Source organism: Oryza glaberrima, chromosome 4, assembly GCF_000147395.1.
Source record: "Oryza glaberrima chromosome 4, OglaRS2, whole genome shotgun sequence".
NCBI classification, from domain to species: Eukaryota; Viridiplantae; Streptophyta; class Magnoliopsida; order Poales; family Poaceae; genus Oryza; species Oryza glaberrima.
Genome location: NC_068329.1, coordinates 29181959 through 29195013, shown reverse-complemented (window position 1 = coordinate 29195013; position 13055 = coordinate 29181959). Strand labels below are relative to the sequence as shown.

At 43.4% G+C, this 13055-nt stretch overlaps 3 protein-coding genes across 3 annotated transcripts; 1 reads left to right on the top strand and 2 right to left on the bottom strand.

Annotated features, from left to right (window-relative positions):
- LOC127771628 (uncharacterized) lies at positions 1-1011 on the bottom strand. The gene has a single exon (XM_052297560.1). The coding sequence runs from the start codon at positions 907-909 to the stop codon at positions 106-108; it is 804 nt and encodes a 267-aa protein (XP_052153520.1). The 5' UTR covers positions 910-1011; the 3' UTR covers positions 1-105.
- A 2156-nt stretch (positions 1012-3167) lies between these two features.
- Positions 3168-8232, top strand: LOC127771624 (BRAP2 RING ZnF UBP domain-containing protein 1). The gene is made up of 12 exons (XM_052297556.1): positions 3168-3530; positions 3615-3730; positions 3813-3921; positions 4022-4136; positions 4738-4835; positions 6093-6199; positions 6319-6568; positions 6661-6714; positions 6838-6981; positions 7073-7137; positions 7304-7358; positions 7440-8232. The coding sequence occupies exons 1-12, from the start codon at positions 3174-3176 to the stop codon at positions 7596-7598; spliced, it is 1629 nt and encodes a 542-aa protein (XP_052153516.1). The 5' UTR covers positions 3168-3173; the 3' UTR covers positions 7599-8232.
- LOC127771629 (putative receptor-like protein 8) lies at positions 7861-8358 on the bottom strand. Its single transcript, XM_052297561.1, has one exon. It carries the CDS (start codon positions 8356-8358, stop codon positions 7861-7863), a length of 498 nt encoding a protein of 165 aa, XP_052153521.1.
- Positions 8359-13055: the final 4697 nt, after the last annotated feature.

The window sequence follows — 13055 nt, the reverse complement described above, 5'->3', positions numbered from 1 at the left end:
TCAAAGAGAGAAAATCAATGAATTCAATCGAGCTCTAGCTAACAAGCACTGCACTACTGCTAAATCAATACTCCGTATGGATACTACAAGTAATCCTCCAATCTGTCACTTGGGTGACCAGGAAGAGAAGAAGTGAGCGGTGAGATTGGACGACGACGAGGAGGCCCGGTTGGTGTCGGTGACCGTCCCCGACCACGCCGTCAGCGACGGCCGGCCATCGGTGAAGCCCAGAGACGGCCGGCCGTCGATGAAACCCATCGATGGCGGGGGACACGCCACGACGCCCAATGGCGGCAGCTTCCTCATCACGGACAATGGCGGCGAGAACTCGCCACCCTCTTCTTCCACCTCCTCCGTGATCCCAAATGGCGACGGCGAGGCGTCGGGCGTCTCGAATGGCGTGTCCGTGTCCCCACGAACGTCGGCCGGGGGCGCGGCGCCCCGCTCGTACACCGGGTTGGAGATGCACACGAAGCGGTCGCTGTTGGCGGAGGAGCTGGAGGACGGCGACGAGCGCCGGGCCGGCGACCACCTCCACACGGCGGACTCCAGCTTGGGGATGGCGAGGAGGAGGTCCTTGGTGTCCGCCGCCGCCTGCATGACGCCGTGCGCGTAGTAGAACGGCGGGGTGCTCGACAGCGCCTCGCGCGCGGTGGTGGTGGTCGCCGTCGTCGCCACCGACGCCGCGTCGTCGTCGCCCGCGGCGGCGCGCGACGTCCCCGCCAGCCCGAGCTTCGCGCGCCGCCGGGACAACGCCTCCCCCTCCTCCGCGCGCATCCGGCGCCTGCGGAGGTGGGAGCAGAAGAGGTCGGCGAGGAGGAGCACCGCGATGGTGAGGAACAGCGCGAGGCTGAGCGCCAGCATGAGGCTCACCCCCACCGCCAACCTCGACATGCCGTCGGTGAACATTGCCGCCTCGCCCCGCGCGCCGCGCCTCGCCGAGCTCAACGAGAGTGAGAGGACTGAAGTGGAGAGCCGCGCCGTGGCGAGCGCGTCCGCGAGCTAACAAAGCAACAGGTGGCGCGCGGTTCGTGTCGCGTCAAAAGGGCAACTACTACGACTCGCTTGGACCAGAGCAAGGTTAACTCAACTAACCTCTAACGCATGTTCACTTTAATGACATTTTCAGCCATACCAATTTTTTAATAAAGCTGTCAAAATTTTGGGTACGTTTAGTTGTTGTCAAATTTTAGTAATTACATATAAAATCTTGATAAATTTTGTTAACCTTGCCAAAATTTTAGTAACTAAAATTTGGTAACGTCAAAACTTGGTAAGATTGAAAATGGTAACAAAGTGAACAAACCCTAAGCTTCAATTCATCTTGCTTGGAAGTAGTTTATACATACAATAGTTACCTATAAGCATATATTACACCATTAATATATGGCTTTATCTCTCGTACGCATAACATAACTGGCTATAAATTTGTAGCCCGCTTTTCTTCTCTCTTCTTTTATCTTCTCTATATGTGTTTACAGCTTACTTATAGCTTAGTATTATAGTATTGTACTCGCTCTAATCATTTTCTTATAGCATAGTATTATAGTATTGTACTCGCTCTAATCATTTTCTTATCTAATCTAATCCACCGTTTGTCTCGTCACGTTTTCCGAGGCAGGTTAGTACTTCCAAAAGCTAGTGGGCTAGTGCAATTAGCCGGGGGCAGATTATGGTGGAGCCGTGACTGTTGTCTGCTTAAACCCAAGCGTACTCACGCTTTGGCCGACCATTTTCACTGTCGAGTGGGTCCCAGCCGTGTGGGGCAGGGTTGTCAGTGGTGATTAGGGGGATGATGTCAAGTGTAACTGTGTAGCAAAAGGGAGCAAAAGCATTGCTCTGTTGCTTGGAGGCAGGGAAAGGACTATGGAGGAGACGATGTGTGTTTTTTGGCGGGAAGTCGACGATCTGCTTACGAGTGCGAATCCAAAGATTCGGGGGTTTCTGATCTAACCGCACGACCGGTTGCTTGTTCATCATTTTGAGGTGATCAGTCAGGGTCAGGCGATGATGTTTGAGTAGTTTGACGAATCTCCTCCGTGTAGTGTAGTAGAGCACTTATCTCCGATGACCCTACGGCATGATTGGCGTTTGGCGAAGTCGTAGCTCCACTTTCACGGGAACGGTATCGGGTTTCATGATTGGCATTTGGATCTAAGGCTAACTTTGCCATGAACTTAATTTGCGATGAGTATGAAAAGACAACGACTATGGAAAATTTTGGCTAGAAAATAAAAGTATAACATGTAATCAATTGCTAATAAAGTGGGATTCGGTTTAAATGTGGCTCTCAATCAAACACTAGCTTAAGAAATTATAACGTGTCCAAGGTTTAGTGTGGTAATATTTGGTCATCAACCAAATAGCCTCAATATTTATTCCAACATTCATATGTTGTTCAACATTTTCATGTAACTAGTTAAGGACCACACATGTTGCAATGGAAATCCAAAATTTACACATAGCTATGAGTAGGGCATGTCCAGTTAACTTATACTTCCTCCGTTTCACAATGTAAGTCATTCTAGCATTTCCCACATTTATATTGATGTTGATTCATTAACATCAATATAAATGTGGGAAATGCTAGAATGACTTACATTGTGAAACGGAGTGAGTACATACTTTTTGCTTATGTTGCGAGCAAGTCACTCTAACCAGGTTGGTTAAGTAAGAATGTGATGGTCCGTTTTCACTTTTTTAGTCATCTACAATTTGATGTTTCATGGAGCGTTTTTTATACGGTGATAGGTCGTCGTTGCAAGTAGTGATGGTTTTCATGTGGGAGAAAGGTTGGCTTTTTACAGGATGTCTTTTTATCCTTAGTGAGTTGTTTTTAGGTGTTTTTATGTGAGGCGGGTTACCTGTTGCATGGACGCAGTGCAGATGTTTTCTTTTAAAATAGTACAGAAAATAAAAAATGATAAGGTAGCACACTGTTAGACATTTGATCATTCACATTTGGAACTAGGTCTTAAAAATGGCTGAAATTGCACCGGAAGACGAAAAAAAAATCAATCATTAATTCACCAAAAGAAAAAAAAGAGAAAAATAATTAATTACCAAAGAAAAAAAGAGGAAAAAAAAAATCAAGCAGCGTTACTACAGTATACAGTCTACAGACTAAAACTACAAAAAGAAGAGCAACGGCCCAAAAAGCCCAGGAAGCAAACATGTTCAGCCTTCTGATCCAGTCCGTCGACTTCACCGACGACGCGGCCGCGGCCGCGGCCACCGCCGTCGCCGCCGGCGAAACCAGCGGCACCTCTCACCCCCTCTCCCCGCGCTCCGGCGACCCTCTCGCCACCACCACCTCCGCCTCCGTAACGGCGCCTCTCGAGCTGCCCGGCGCGACCTCCGCCTCGCCCGCCCGAAACCCTAAGATCAACTACACCCGCGGCATCCTACACCTCTACCGCTCCTCCTCCTCCTCGTCGACCGCCTCCTACGCTTCCGCCGTCGCCGCCACTCCATCCTCCTCCTCCTCCGGACCCGCCGCCCCGCAGCTCGCCTCCGACTGCCTACTCCCGGTAACCTCTCTTCCTTGGTACCATCTTATTTACTAATTTGTTCATTTCCGCGTGTTCTCATGCCTCATCGCCTGCGTATCTCAGCCATGGCGCGGCACACGGCTCCTGGTGCTCGCCGTCCCAACCCACGTCTCACCAGACGACTTCGTCCGCTTCTGCGGCCCTTACATCGAGCACGCCTCCGATATCCATGTCGTCAGGTGAATTATCCTTCTCGTTGAAGCAATTTGTGTCCGACTTTGCCCGGGAAGCTATGGTTTTACATATGTGTTGTGTCGGTAGGGATGATGGGGTGGAGGACCGGTATAGCGTGCTCGTGGAGTTTGAGGATCAGAAGAGTGCCGATGGGTTCTACTTGGACCTCAACGGTTGGAGGTTCTCGTCATCCGAGGTTACTAACATTGTCGATTGGATGTATGTCTAGTTTGCTGATCATGTGTAACATTGCTCCTAAATTGGGAAGCTCGCTCGCTTCTTGTTCCATGGTGTAGGTAGAGGTTTGCCATGTTCTGTTTATAGTTGCTGTCCAATATACACCATCAACCAAGCCTGCGGTGATTCCACCAGTTGGATCCACTGAGCTCCCAACATGTCCTGTCTGTATTGGTGAGCTTATTTATGTTTTTCTCCTTGTTTTGTGGTCATTCAACAACGTCAGATATGAATTTTGTCCACTACAATTTTGCTTCGTATCACCTCCCCATAGGCTGGGAAGATATCAATTTGCAATGCCCCCTCTGATCAAAATATTAGCCACTTCTCTTCTGAGAAACTACACCTGTGAAGTTGAGACTTGAGAAGCTACATACTCACCACATGTTTGTGGTGTCTTAATTTCACCATATCTATGTTAACTATGTTAACCTTATTTTTGGAGGTATACATTGCCTATCGATTTCGGTACTGTTTTTTTCTTTCTTTCTAAAAGCTGACTTCGGGGTGCTATTTTTCCAAGCTACTACTATACCAGTAAGCTCTGTCAAATCTAGGGACCATGTTATTTCTCCTTGGGCAATATGGATTACATAATTATAGTTAAGACCTTTGTTTTCAGGTCTATCTATTAACTTATGTTGTTTAACTATCTTTGTGCAAGTATGCATAGGTACACACTTCCTCTGTTTATTGGGAAGAGTTTTTCTGAACATTTTAATGTATCATTTTTTTCTCATCTTTTCACCATCTTCTTATGCATGTTATGAAACAGAAAGATTGGATCAAGACATCAGCGGAATTATGGCAACGACTTGTGATCATTCGTTCCAGTGTTCATGTGTTTCAATGTGGGTCAATTCATCTTGTCCGGTAATGATCATTTTGACAATCACCATTTCTCAATTAGGGCAACAAACAACCATTTGTTATGGCTGTGATTCTTTTCTTGCTTACATTTTTACATGACACTGAATTTGCCTCAATTTTATATAAATTTTGAGTCAATCCATTCTATGCCATCGACAAAGTGCGGGTTCTACAATATGCCACCGACAAGGCTCAGTTCTACAATATACCATTGAACAACTTGTTTTCTTCCTTATCCGCCGTTAGTCATCCATTAGTCAGATGCAGCTAAGGGAGGAAAAATGACCAATGCCATGTTGCATTAAATAATCTTGGAAGATAAAAACACAATTGATTCCTATTTTTCATCAATGAGAAAAAATAGTGGATCATGACCAACGAAATCCATGAGCACACATGATACCCTAGGGGTAAAATGGATATATTCTCGAATCTCGCCCTTAGAGCAGGTACAATAGCAGACTAAGCCAGCTATAAACAATAGTAATGTGTGTATGACAGGTGGGGACCAGGTATTAATAGTGTAGTAAGCAACTATTGTATGAATTAGCTATTACATTGGCTATAGATGATTTGGAGCTAGTAGTTGGCTATACTATTAAACTTGCCCTTAACAGAGTTTGACTAATGGCTGACTAGCGGCTATGGCATATAAGGAAGAAAACTAATGGCTCGATGGTATATAATAGAACTGAGCTTTGTGACATATTGCAGAATCTGTGCTTTGTCAATGGCATAGAAATATAGAATGGATTATCTCTAAATTTATATTCTTCCAATTTTGAATTTTTGAGTAATCTTCTATGGCACTGATTAACGTAGTAGTTCGAATTCCATACCAATACCCAATATGTGGCCATTTATCAAGTGTGATCGAATTCCATATCAATATCCAATAAAATATGTGGTCATTTATCAAGTATGATATTGTACATTTGCTACTCAGTAGGAACTTACCAGGGACAGAGGTCAGGGTCATTTGCAGAATGTTCACCTTCTGTATTTTTCTTGAAGATCACTGAATGTTTATGGCACCTGTTTACCCGTGTCGGTGAATCTTAAGACATATTGGGCTAACCAGACTTATGGAGCGTAGAGTTGTAGATGTGCCAATGTCTGCCTATGGCTATAATATTGCCACCACTCACCACTATAACCATATGACATTGATTTCATTGTATTAAGATCCTCCATTGCCTTTTCACATTACCAAGCTTTCTTGATCATGACTTGTTTTTATTCATAATATTTCTGTTTCAGGTTTGCCAGTTTTGTCAGAAGCAGTCTAAGAATCCTACATGTTCTGTTTGTCAAACCTCCGGAAACCTATGGATCTGTATAATATGTGGTTTTGTTGGATGTGGGAGGTATGCTACTCTGCTAATTGAATTTTTGGAGCATTTTGCGAATCTCTTTGTATTTAATAATCTGAATGAAAGAAAGTTAATGGCATGATTACTGTTTGTGAATTTCTTTGTTATTACAGGTATGAAGAAGGCCATGCAATTAGGCACTGGAAAGAAACTCAGCACTGCTATTCACTTGATTTGGAAACTCAACGTGTTTGGGATTATGTTGGTGACAGTTACGTCCACCGACTTAATCACTCCAAAAGTGATGTGAAGCATTCCAAGTTCAAGTCAAAGTGTAAATATTCTGGTGACAAATGTGCAAACTGCTCCTGCAATGATGAGGAAGATATCGGTGGTGCTATTTTCAGCAGCAAAGCAGAAACAGTAATTGCTTTAAGATTCATTCATTTCAGTTAATCTTTGACACCTCATTGCCAGTCTGGTTCCTCAAATCACATATGCTCTTCTCATAACAGATTGTGGATGAATACAACCGTCTTCTTGCTAGCCAACTTGAAACTCAGAGAGAGGTTCATCCCTTATTAGTGCTTATCTTTTGATGTCACAATCTGTACTACCAGAGCTTGTCATATAATTTACATTACAGTTTATATCTGATATATTTATCTGCCTATGTTTCCTTATATTCATAGTATTATGAGGCTCGGCTGTCAGAAGCTAAGAAAGAAAAGGAACAACACATTTCTGATGCAGTGGATAAAGCTGTAAATGATAAGAGTAAAGAAATCCAACAAAAGATTGAGAATGCAATGTTGGAGAAAAAGAAACTTGCAGATGTGAGCATCTCAAATCATGCACCTTTCAGTTATTATCAAGCATAATTGCTGTGGTTCTTTGACGTGACTTGGTACTTTGCCTTTCCTGCAGATGAATGAAAAACTCACGAAGAACCAGGATATATGGCGTCGAACACTAAAAGAAATAGAGGAAAGGTATGTTTTGACCCTTCCACCAGAAAATGGAAGTAGATGGCACAGTGAAAGGTGTTGGATCGTGCTAAATTCTGATTTTTAGATTTCTAGTTTTGCCTTCCTATCATAAAGATCCACAACTTTCCCTTTTTCTTTCCTGATAAATCTACACTTCTACACTCAACAGGGAGAGGGCTCAACTGAAGTTGAAAGATGATACAATTCGTGATCTAGAAGAACAGGTGCTAAACTCTCTTTCCTCTTGAAAACACTGCAGTTTATACAAAGGCCATTAGTTAACATGCCTTATACAATATCTGCAGATAAAAGATTTCAAATTTTCCATCAAGTTACAGAAATCGATCGAGAAGAATAAAAATGCTGATGATCTCAAAGGAGGTTTGCTGGTGCCACTCCCAATGGTGCCAGATTCTGGAACCAAAGGTAAAAGATCGTCAAGAACAAGCAAGAGGAGGAACTAGTAGCTGCATCTGTTGTACATGTAACAAGCAATTGCTTGGCTAATCTGTGCCAACCAAGATAATATGATACATTCTGAAAAAAAGAGATAGTGCAATATTATTCTACTACAGATAGCTGCCTTTTATGGAATAGAAATTTGAACCAAAGGATAGCATAGTTTACAATTTTACATTACATACAGGGGTAGATGTTTCAGAAAGCTATTGGCTGTATTATTGCTCATACAGTACTACTTTTCTGGGGTGGACTACATTTTGAGTATTACAGATCGCCCGTATGAATGGCAAATGAGAATGCAACGGTGGCACAGAACGCCAACACGAACGAGGCAGCACTGACAATGTAGAGGACTGGATCGTCGTACCTCTCCTCCACATCTTCTTCCTTTGACACATGACCACTAGGAGAGCACCTGCTTCCCTGTGATGTATTGTAAAGGTTGTTGTTGCCTACATAACGTTCCATGCTGAACGAGGCCAGCTGACCATAGTTCGGTATGCATCCCGATAAGTTGTTGTAAGCCACAGAGAACGCTCCCAATGATGATAACTGAGTTAACTGCCATGGTATCGGTCCACTCAGGTTGTTGTGGGATAGGTCTAGGCTTTCAATCTCCTTCATGTTGGCAAATGTAGCTGGGATTTGGCCAGTGAAGAAATTGTAGGATAGATTGAGGGACTTGATATGGCTCAGATTTCCTAGCTGCCATGGAATCTCTCCGTCCAGCATGTTTGCAGATAGGTCAATGCCAGACATCATGGTGACGAAATTGAAACCGTATGCATACTGATACCATTTAGTAGAGAAAGCGAAGCCTAGGTCATAGTAAGTAGTCGACAAGTCAGAATCATGCATCTCGATATCTGCTAGTCTAAAACGGTTCAAGAAAATTCGATCATCTCCATCTTCAACGTTATTAAAGAGGATGCTTCCGATACATGCTAGTACTGAGCCCGACAGTTTGTTGTGTGAGAAGTCAATTATCCTCAAGAATTGAAGGTTACATATGTCTGGAGAGATTTGCCCTTCAAAATTATTCCCGCCTAAGGACAATATGTTAATTTTAGGACTATATGCCCAACTCAGGTTGCCACTTGCCAGTGAACTGATTATGTCTGATATCCATAGCTATAGCCTATAAGATTGGATATATTGAAAAATGCATACGAGATATCGCCTGACAAGGAGTTGTTAGACAGAAAATAAAGTTGCTGTTTTATCCTGCTACAGTTTGGTATAGACCCTGTTAAGTTGTTGTTTGATAGATCCAAAACGATAATGCCGGTCAAGTTGCAGAAACTGGGATGTATTTCACCGGTTAAGGTATTGTCAGCAAGATTCAGGGCCATTAACGAAGGCAAATTCCAAAAAGAAGTATGAAGTTTAACGGACAGCTTGTTATCATGCAAATCCATGAGTAACAAAATCTGAGCTGACATATTTTGAGGCAGCGCTTGCGGCCTCTGCAATCGCCGCCTCCCCTTTTCCTACGTCGTTGCCGCCGCCGGCACTCTCCTCCTCTCCTGCCTTGCCCCGCCGGCCTCCTCCCTACCCATCGGCCGCCCTGCCCTGAGAAGAGTGAGAGAGAGGAGGAAGGGAGAGAAGAGGGCTATGACGTGTCACCCTGATATGTGGGTCCCACTTGACTCAGCTGCCACGTCGGATAAAACTGGGTTCAAAATCATCTAAGGACTCGGACTAATCCGGTTTTATTAGTTGAGAGATGACATATATCTGGTTTTGCGTTGAGGGACAGGGATCTCATATGTACCTTTTCCATTTGTAGCTCCTCCCCAATTCTTCCGGCCTGCTTGGACTCGTTGGGGAAGCTTAGTGTATTGGGCTGCCAATTTAGATTAACTTGGGCCAAGTTTGTGAGGCGGTCGGCTCGGCTGCCATCTTCCCCATCTCCGCCGCGTCTCCTCCCCTCCCCTCCCCTCTCCGCTCTCTCCTATGCTCTATTGCTCTCGCCACACACCACCCGCGCCACCAATCACCATGCCTACAGGCTACTCTTGTTTGCCGCCTCCGGCATCGCCGCTCCTCACCTTGCTCCCGGCAACTACCAACTGCGGCCACCAGACAACAGTGAACCAACCCTAGGCTAGCCACTTCAAGGACCAGAGCAAGTTGGATGGTATGTGGTCCGCTTCTTCTCTTTGTTGTTGTTGCTGCTGCTGCTGCTGCTTTTGTCTCGATTATTTTGGTTGGATCCCATATATGCACATACGGATAATACAGTTTTGGAATCATTCCCTAATTGTAACACCCAAATAGATACTCTTTTTTTCGAACGGCCAATCAGATTGACTGGCGTTATATTAATAGAGGGGAAGAGTTACACAGCCAGAGGCTGAAAGAAAGGAAAAGAACTGTACACACCTGACTGCAAACATGCTTGCACGTCAGTTCTCCATGATCCTCATGGCAACAATCTCCCAATGTGCTTCGCACCGGCCAAGAACAATCTCCCAATGTGCTTCACACCGGCCAAGCCCAAGCATCCCAGCTCGTCTTGGATGAGGACGAGTATTTGATGAGTCATGGCTTCCTTTCCTCTGAAGATTCTTGCATTTCGCTCTTTCCAGATTTCCTAGGCTGTGAGTAAAAAGGCTGACCCAAACAGATACTCTTATTTAGTATTTATTTATTCCTATATTTTATTTCCATACACATCCTATAGATACAGTGTAAATTTAAGAAAACCTCACGTTTTATGGTCAAAGTTGTAGAAAACCACACGTGTTGTGACTTGTGGCATATAATCACATGTTTTGTAGTCTAAATGTTTCATAAACCCCACCTTTATTTGAAAACAATATTTTTCAAAGTAGTGAAGAGTTAAACTGTTAACCTTAGTCAAGAACTCAATAATTCACAAATTCATATACATTTTTTGTTTTTAAATTGTAAGTAAATTCATACTTAACATACATAATGAAACCTAAGCCCTCGTCACTCTTGTTTGGCCTCGCCTCCGGCATTGCCACTCCTAATAGGGCTTGTAGTTTGTTCCAACAAGTTACAGAAGTCGATTGAGAAAAAAAAACACGAATATTAGGGAAGGACCTAATATCAAGAGAAAATTCGATCCATAGCACAGCAAATAAATCGGTACCAAAAAATAGCACACAAATTTTTCACTTTCGGCAAGAAACACAGGCCATCGTTTTTCCTTCGTCCCATAGCACTTCCGTCGCATTGTGAGGTAACGGTGTTAGATCGGAGTGGAGAAAAATATCGTTGGACTCATTTGCCCTTCGTCTCTTCTCCCTTATTCCCCATTTCCTTGCTCTTTCCCGTTCATTCTCTTCATTTCTGTTCAGCAAACCCTAACCCTAGTTCTTGTTGGCAATGGCGGCTTCGGGTAGCTCAATTGTTCGTGGCTCACATGTTGAGGGATCCATGCTCTGCCGTCCTCGTCATGCATCATCCTCTTCCACTGGTCAGATTCGTTTTACCCCCTCCTTATCATTGCCATTGGTGTATTGTCCGGATTGTGGAGAGCAAATTGTTCGGTATGTGTCCCGCAGCAAGAAGAACCCAAATCGAGTGTACTACAAGTGTTCAAACCGCACAGAGGTAAAGTACAAATTTGTTGTGATTTATTTTTGTTGTTTGCACCTGTATTGTGCCTAATAAGGTGATGAATGGGTCAAATTTGTAGACGAATGCCCCATGCGATTTTTGGTATTGGGAAGAATGCTACCAGAAGTACCTTATCGATTATGGATTGCTGAATGGAGATGCTAGTAGGGAAGAAATCAAGGGAGATAGTTCTGAAGAGGATGAAGTTGAAGACCTAGGTTCAAAGAAGAAGCTTATAGATGTTGTATTGATGATGAGGTCCGAAGTGAAGCAACAAACTCTCTATTTGAAGATTGCAGCATTTGGCGTTGTTGTTTTTGGTGCTGTACTTTTAGGTATGATTGCTGTAGTGGTGGCAAAGGGCTTTTTGTGAGATCTGCTGTAATCTGGAAGTTAGTTGTGATCTCTGATGTATGTGACAAGTTAGTACTTTTGTATGTTTATGCACTTGAAGTAATGGAGATTATGTGATGATAATTATTCTAATCTTAATGAAATGATGATAATTATGTGACAAGATAGTACTTTTGTATGTTTATGCACTTGCATAGTGTGACAGGAATAAAACATGAATACTTAAGGATCAGATTTTGAGAACATTTGTTCTACCAAACATGTCCACACATAATAGGATAGATTAACAGTTGCATACAAACATAGAGTTTACATGGTCCATGGTCCATGGTCCATAGAGAGATACAGAATAGATTAACAGATCCATAGAGAGATACAGGTCCATAGATTAACAGGTAGTATTTTGGTTCATTTTGGCCTAACACCAGCTGTCCTTGCTTTTGTCTTTGCTAGCCTGGGAGGAGTTGTCCTTGTAGGCGGCTGAGATGTAGAAACTACTCCAGCAGGATGTGAAGGGGATGTAGGCAGTGGCTGGGAAGAAGATGAGGCATCACATTTGGACTTAGACCTTGTCTGGGGCTTTGAGACAACTACCACTGCAGGTTTGGTCTTCCTGAAAGAGAACCAAAAAATTGTTAGCAGTACAAAAAATGCAGATTAAGATATCAGAAGGAGAAGCAGGAAAACTAGACATTTTCTTTCTTTTGGGGGGTGCTGGAGCAGATGCAAGATCAGATGGGTCTACCCACTCAGGTTCCTTGCAAGTTCTAGCTTGATGGCCAAATCCTTGACATCTCGAGCACCTTTTGCGCTTGCCCTTTCCTTTCCCTTCAGCACTATTTGGCACACGATTTTTCTAAGGTCTTCTTGCTGATCTTTCAAGCTTTGGTGGCAACATTTTGAACCCTATGTAAACTTTTGGCCATTGGGTCTTGTCTGACATGGGTACAATGGAACTTGCATATGCTAACTTGAACCTATCTACAGAGAAAAAAATTCCCCAACATAATCTTCCAAACTAGCTCCTCTGATGGAACAAATGAAAGCAATTGCATGTGTGCATGGCTTGCCAGAAATTTGTCACTGTCGACAAGTGCATTCCTACTTTTCTAGAAAAACACCATAAGTGTTGTGTTTTTTGGTTTTCATATCAAAAACTGTCACCTCTGCATCAGTAAGACCACTTCTTGCAATTTCATAGTTTAGTCCTCTACTCTTGGCATTTAGAGCTCTAACAACACTAGGAAGAATTTTACCTGTTAAGCCTTCTGCAACTATTTTTCTCCTTGACATCTGCTTCATTATCATTTGTTTGAGCTTATTTACTAGGTCAATAATAGGCAAGCCTTTTATATCACTTATCCATGCATTGAATGATTCTGCAAGATTATTACACACATACTCAATCTTGCATGCTTCTGAAAATTTGCTTCTTGTCCATGCATGTGGATGGTGGACTTCTAGGTACTCATAAGCAACAGGGCATGCTTCTTTAATCTGATCCATGTACTCTT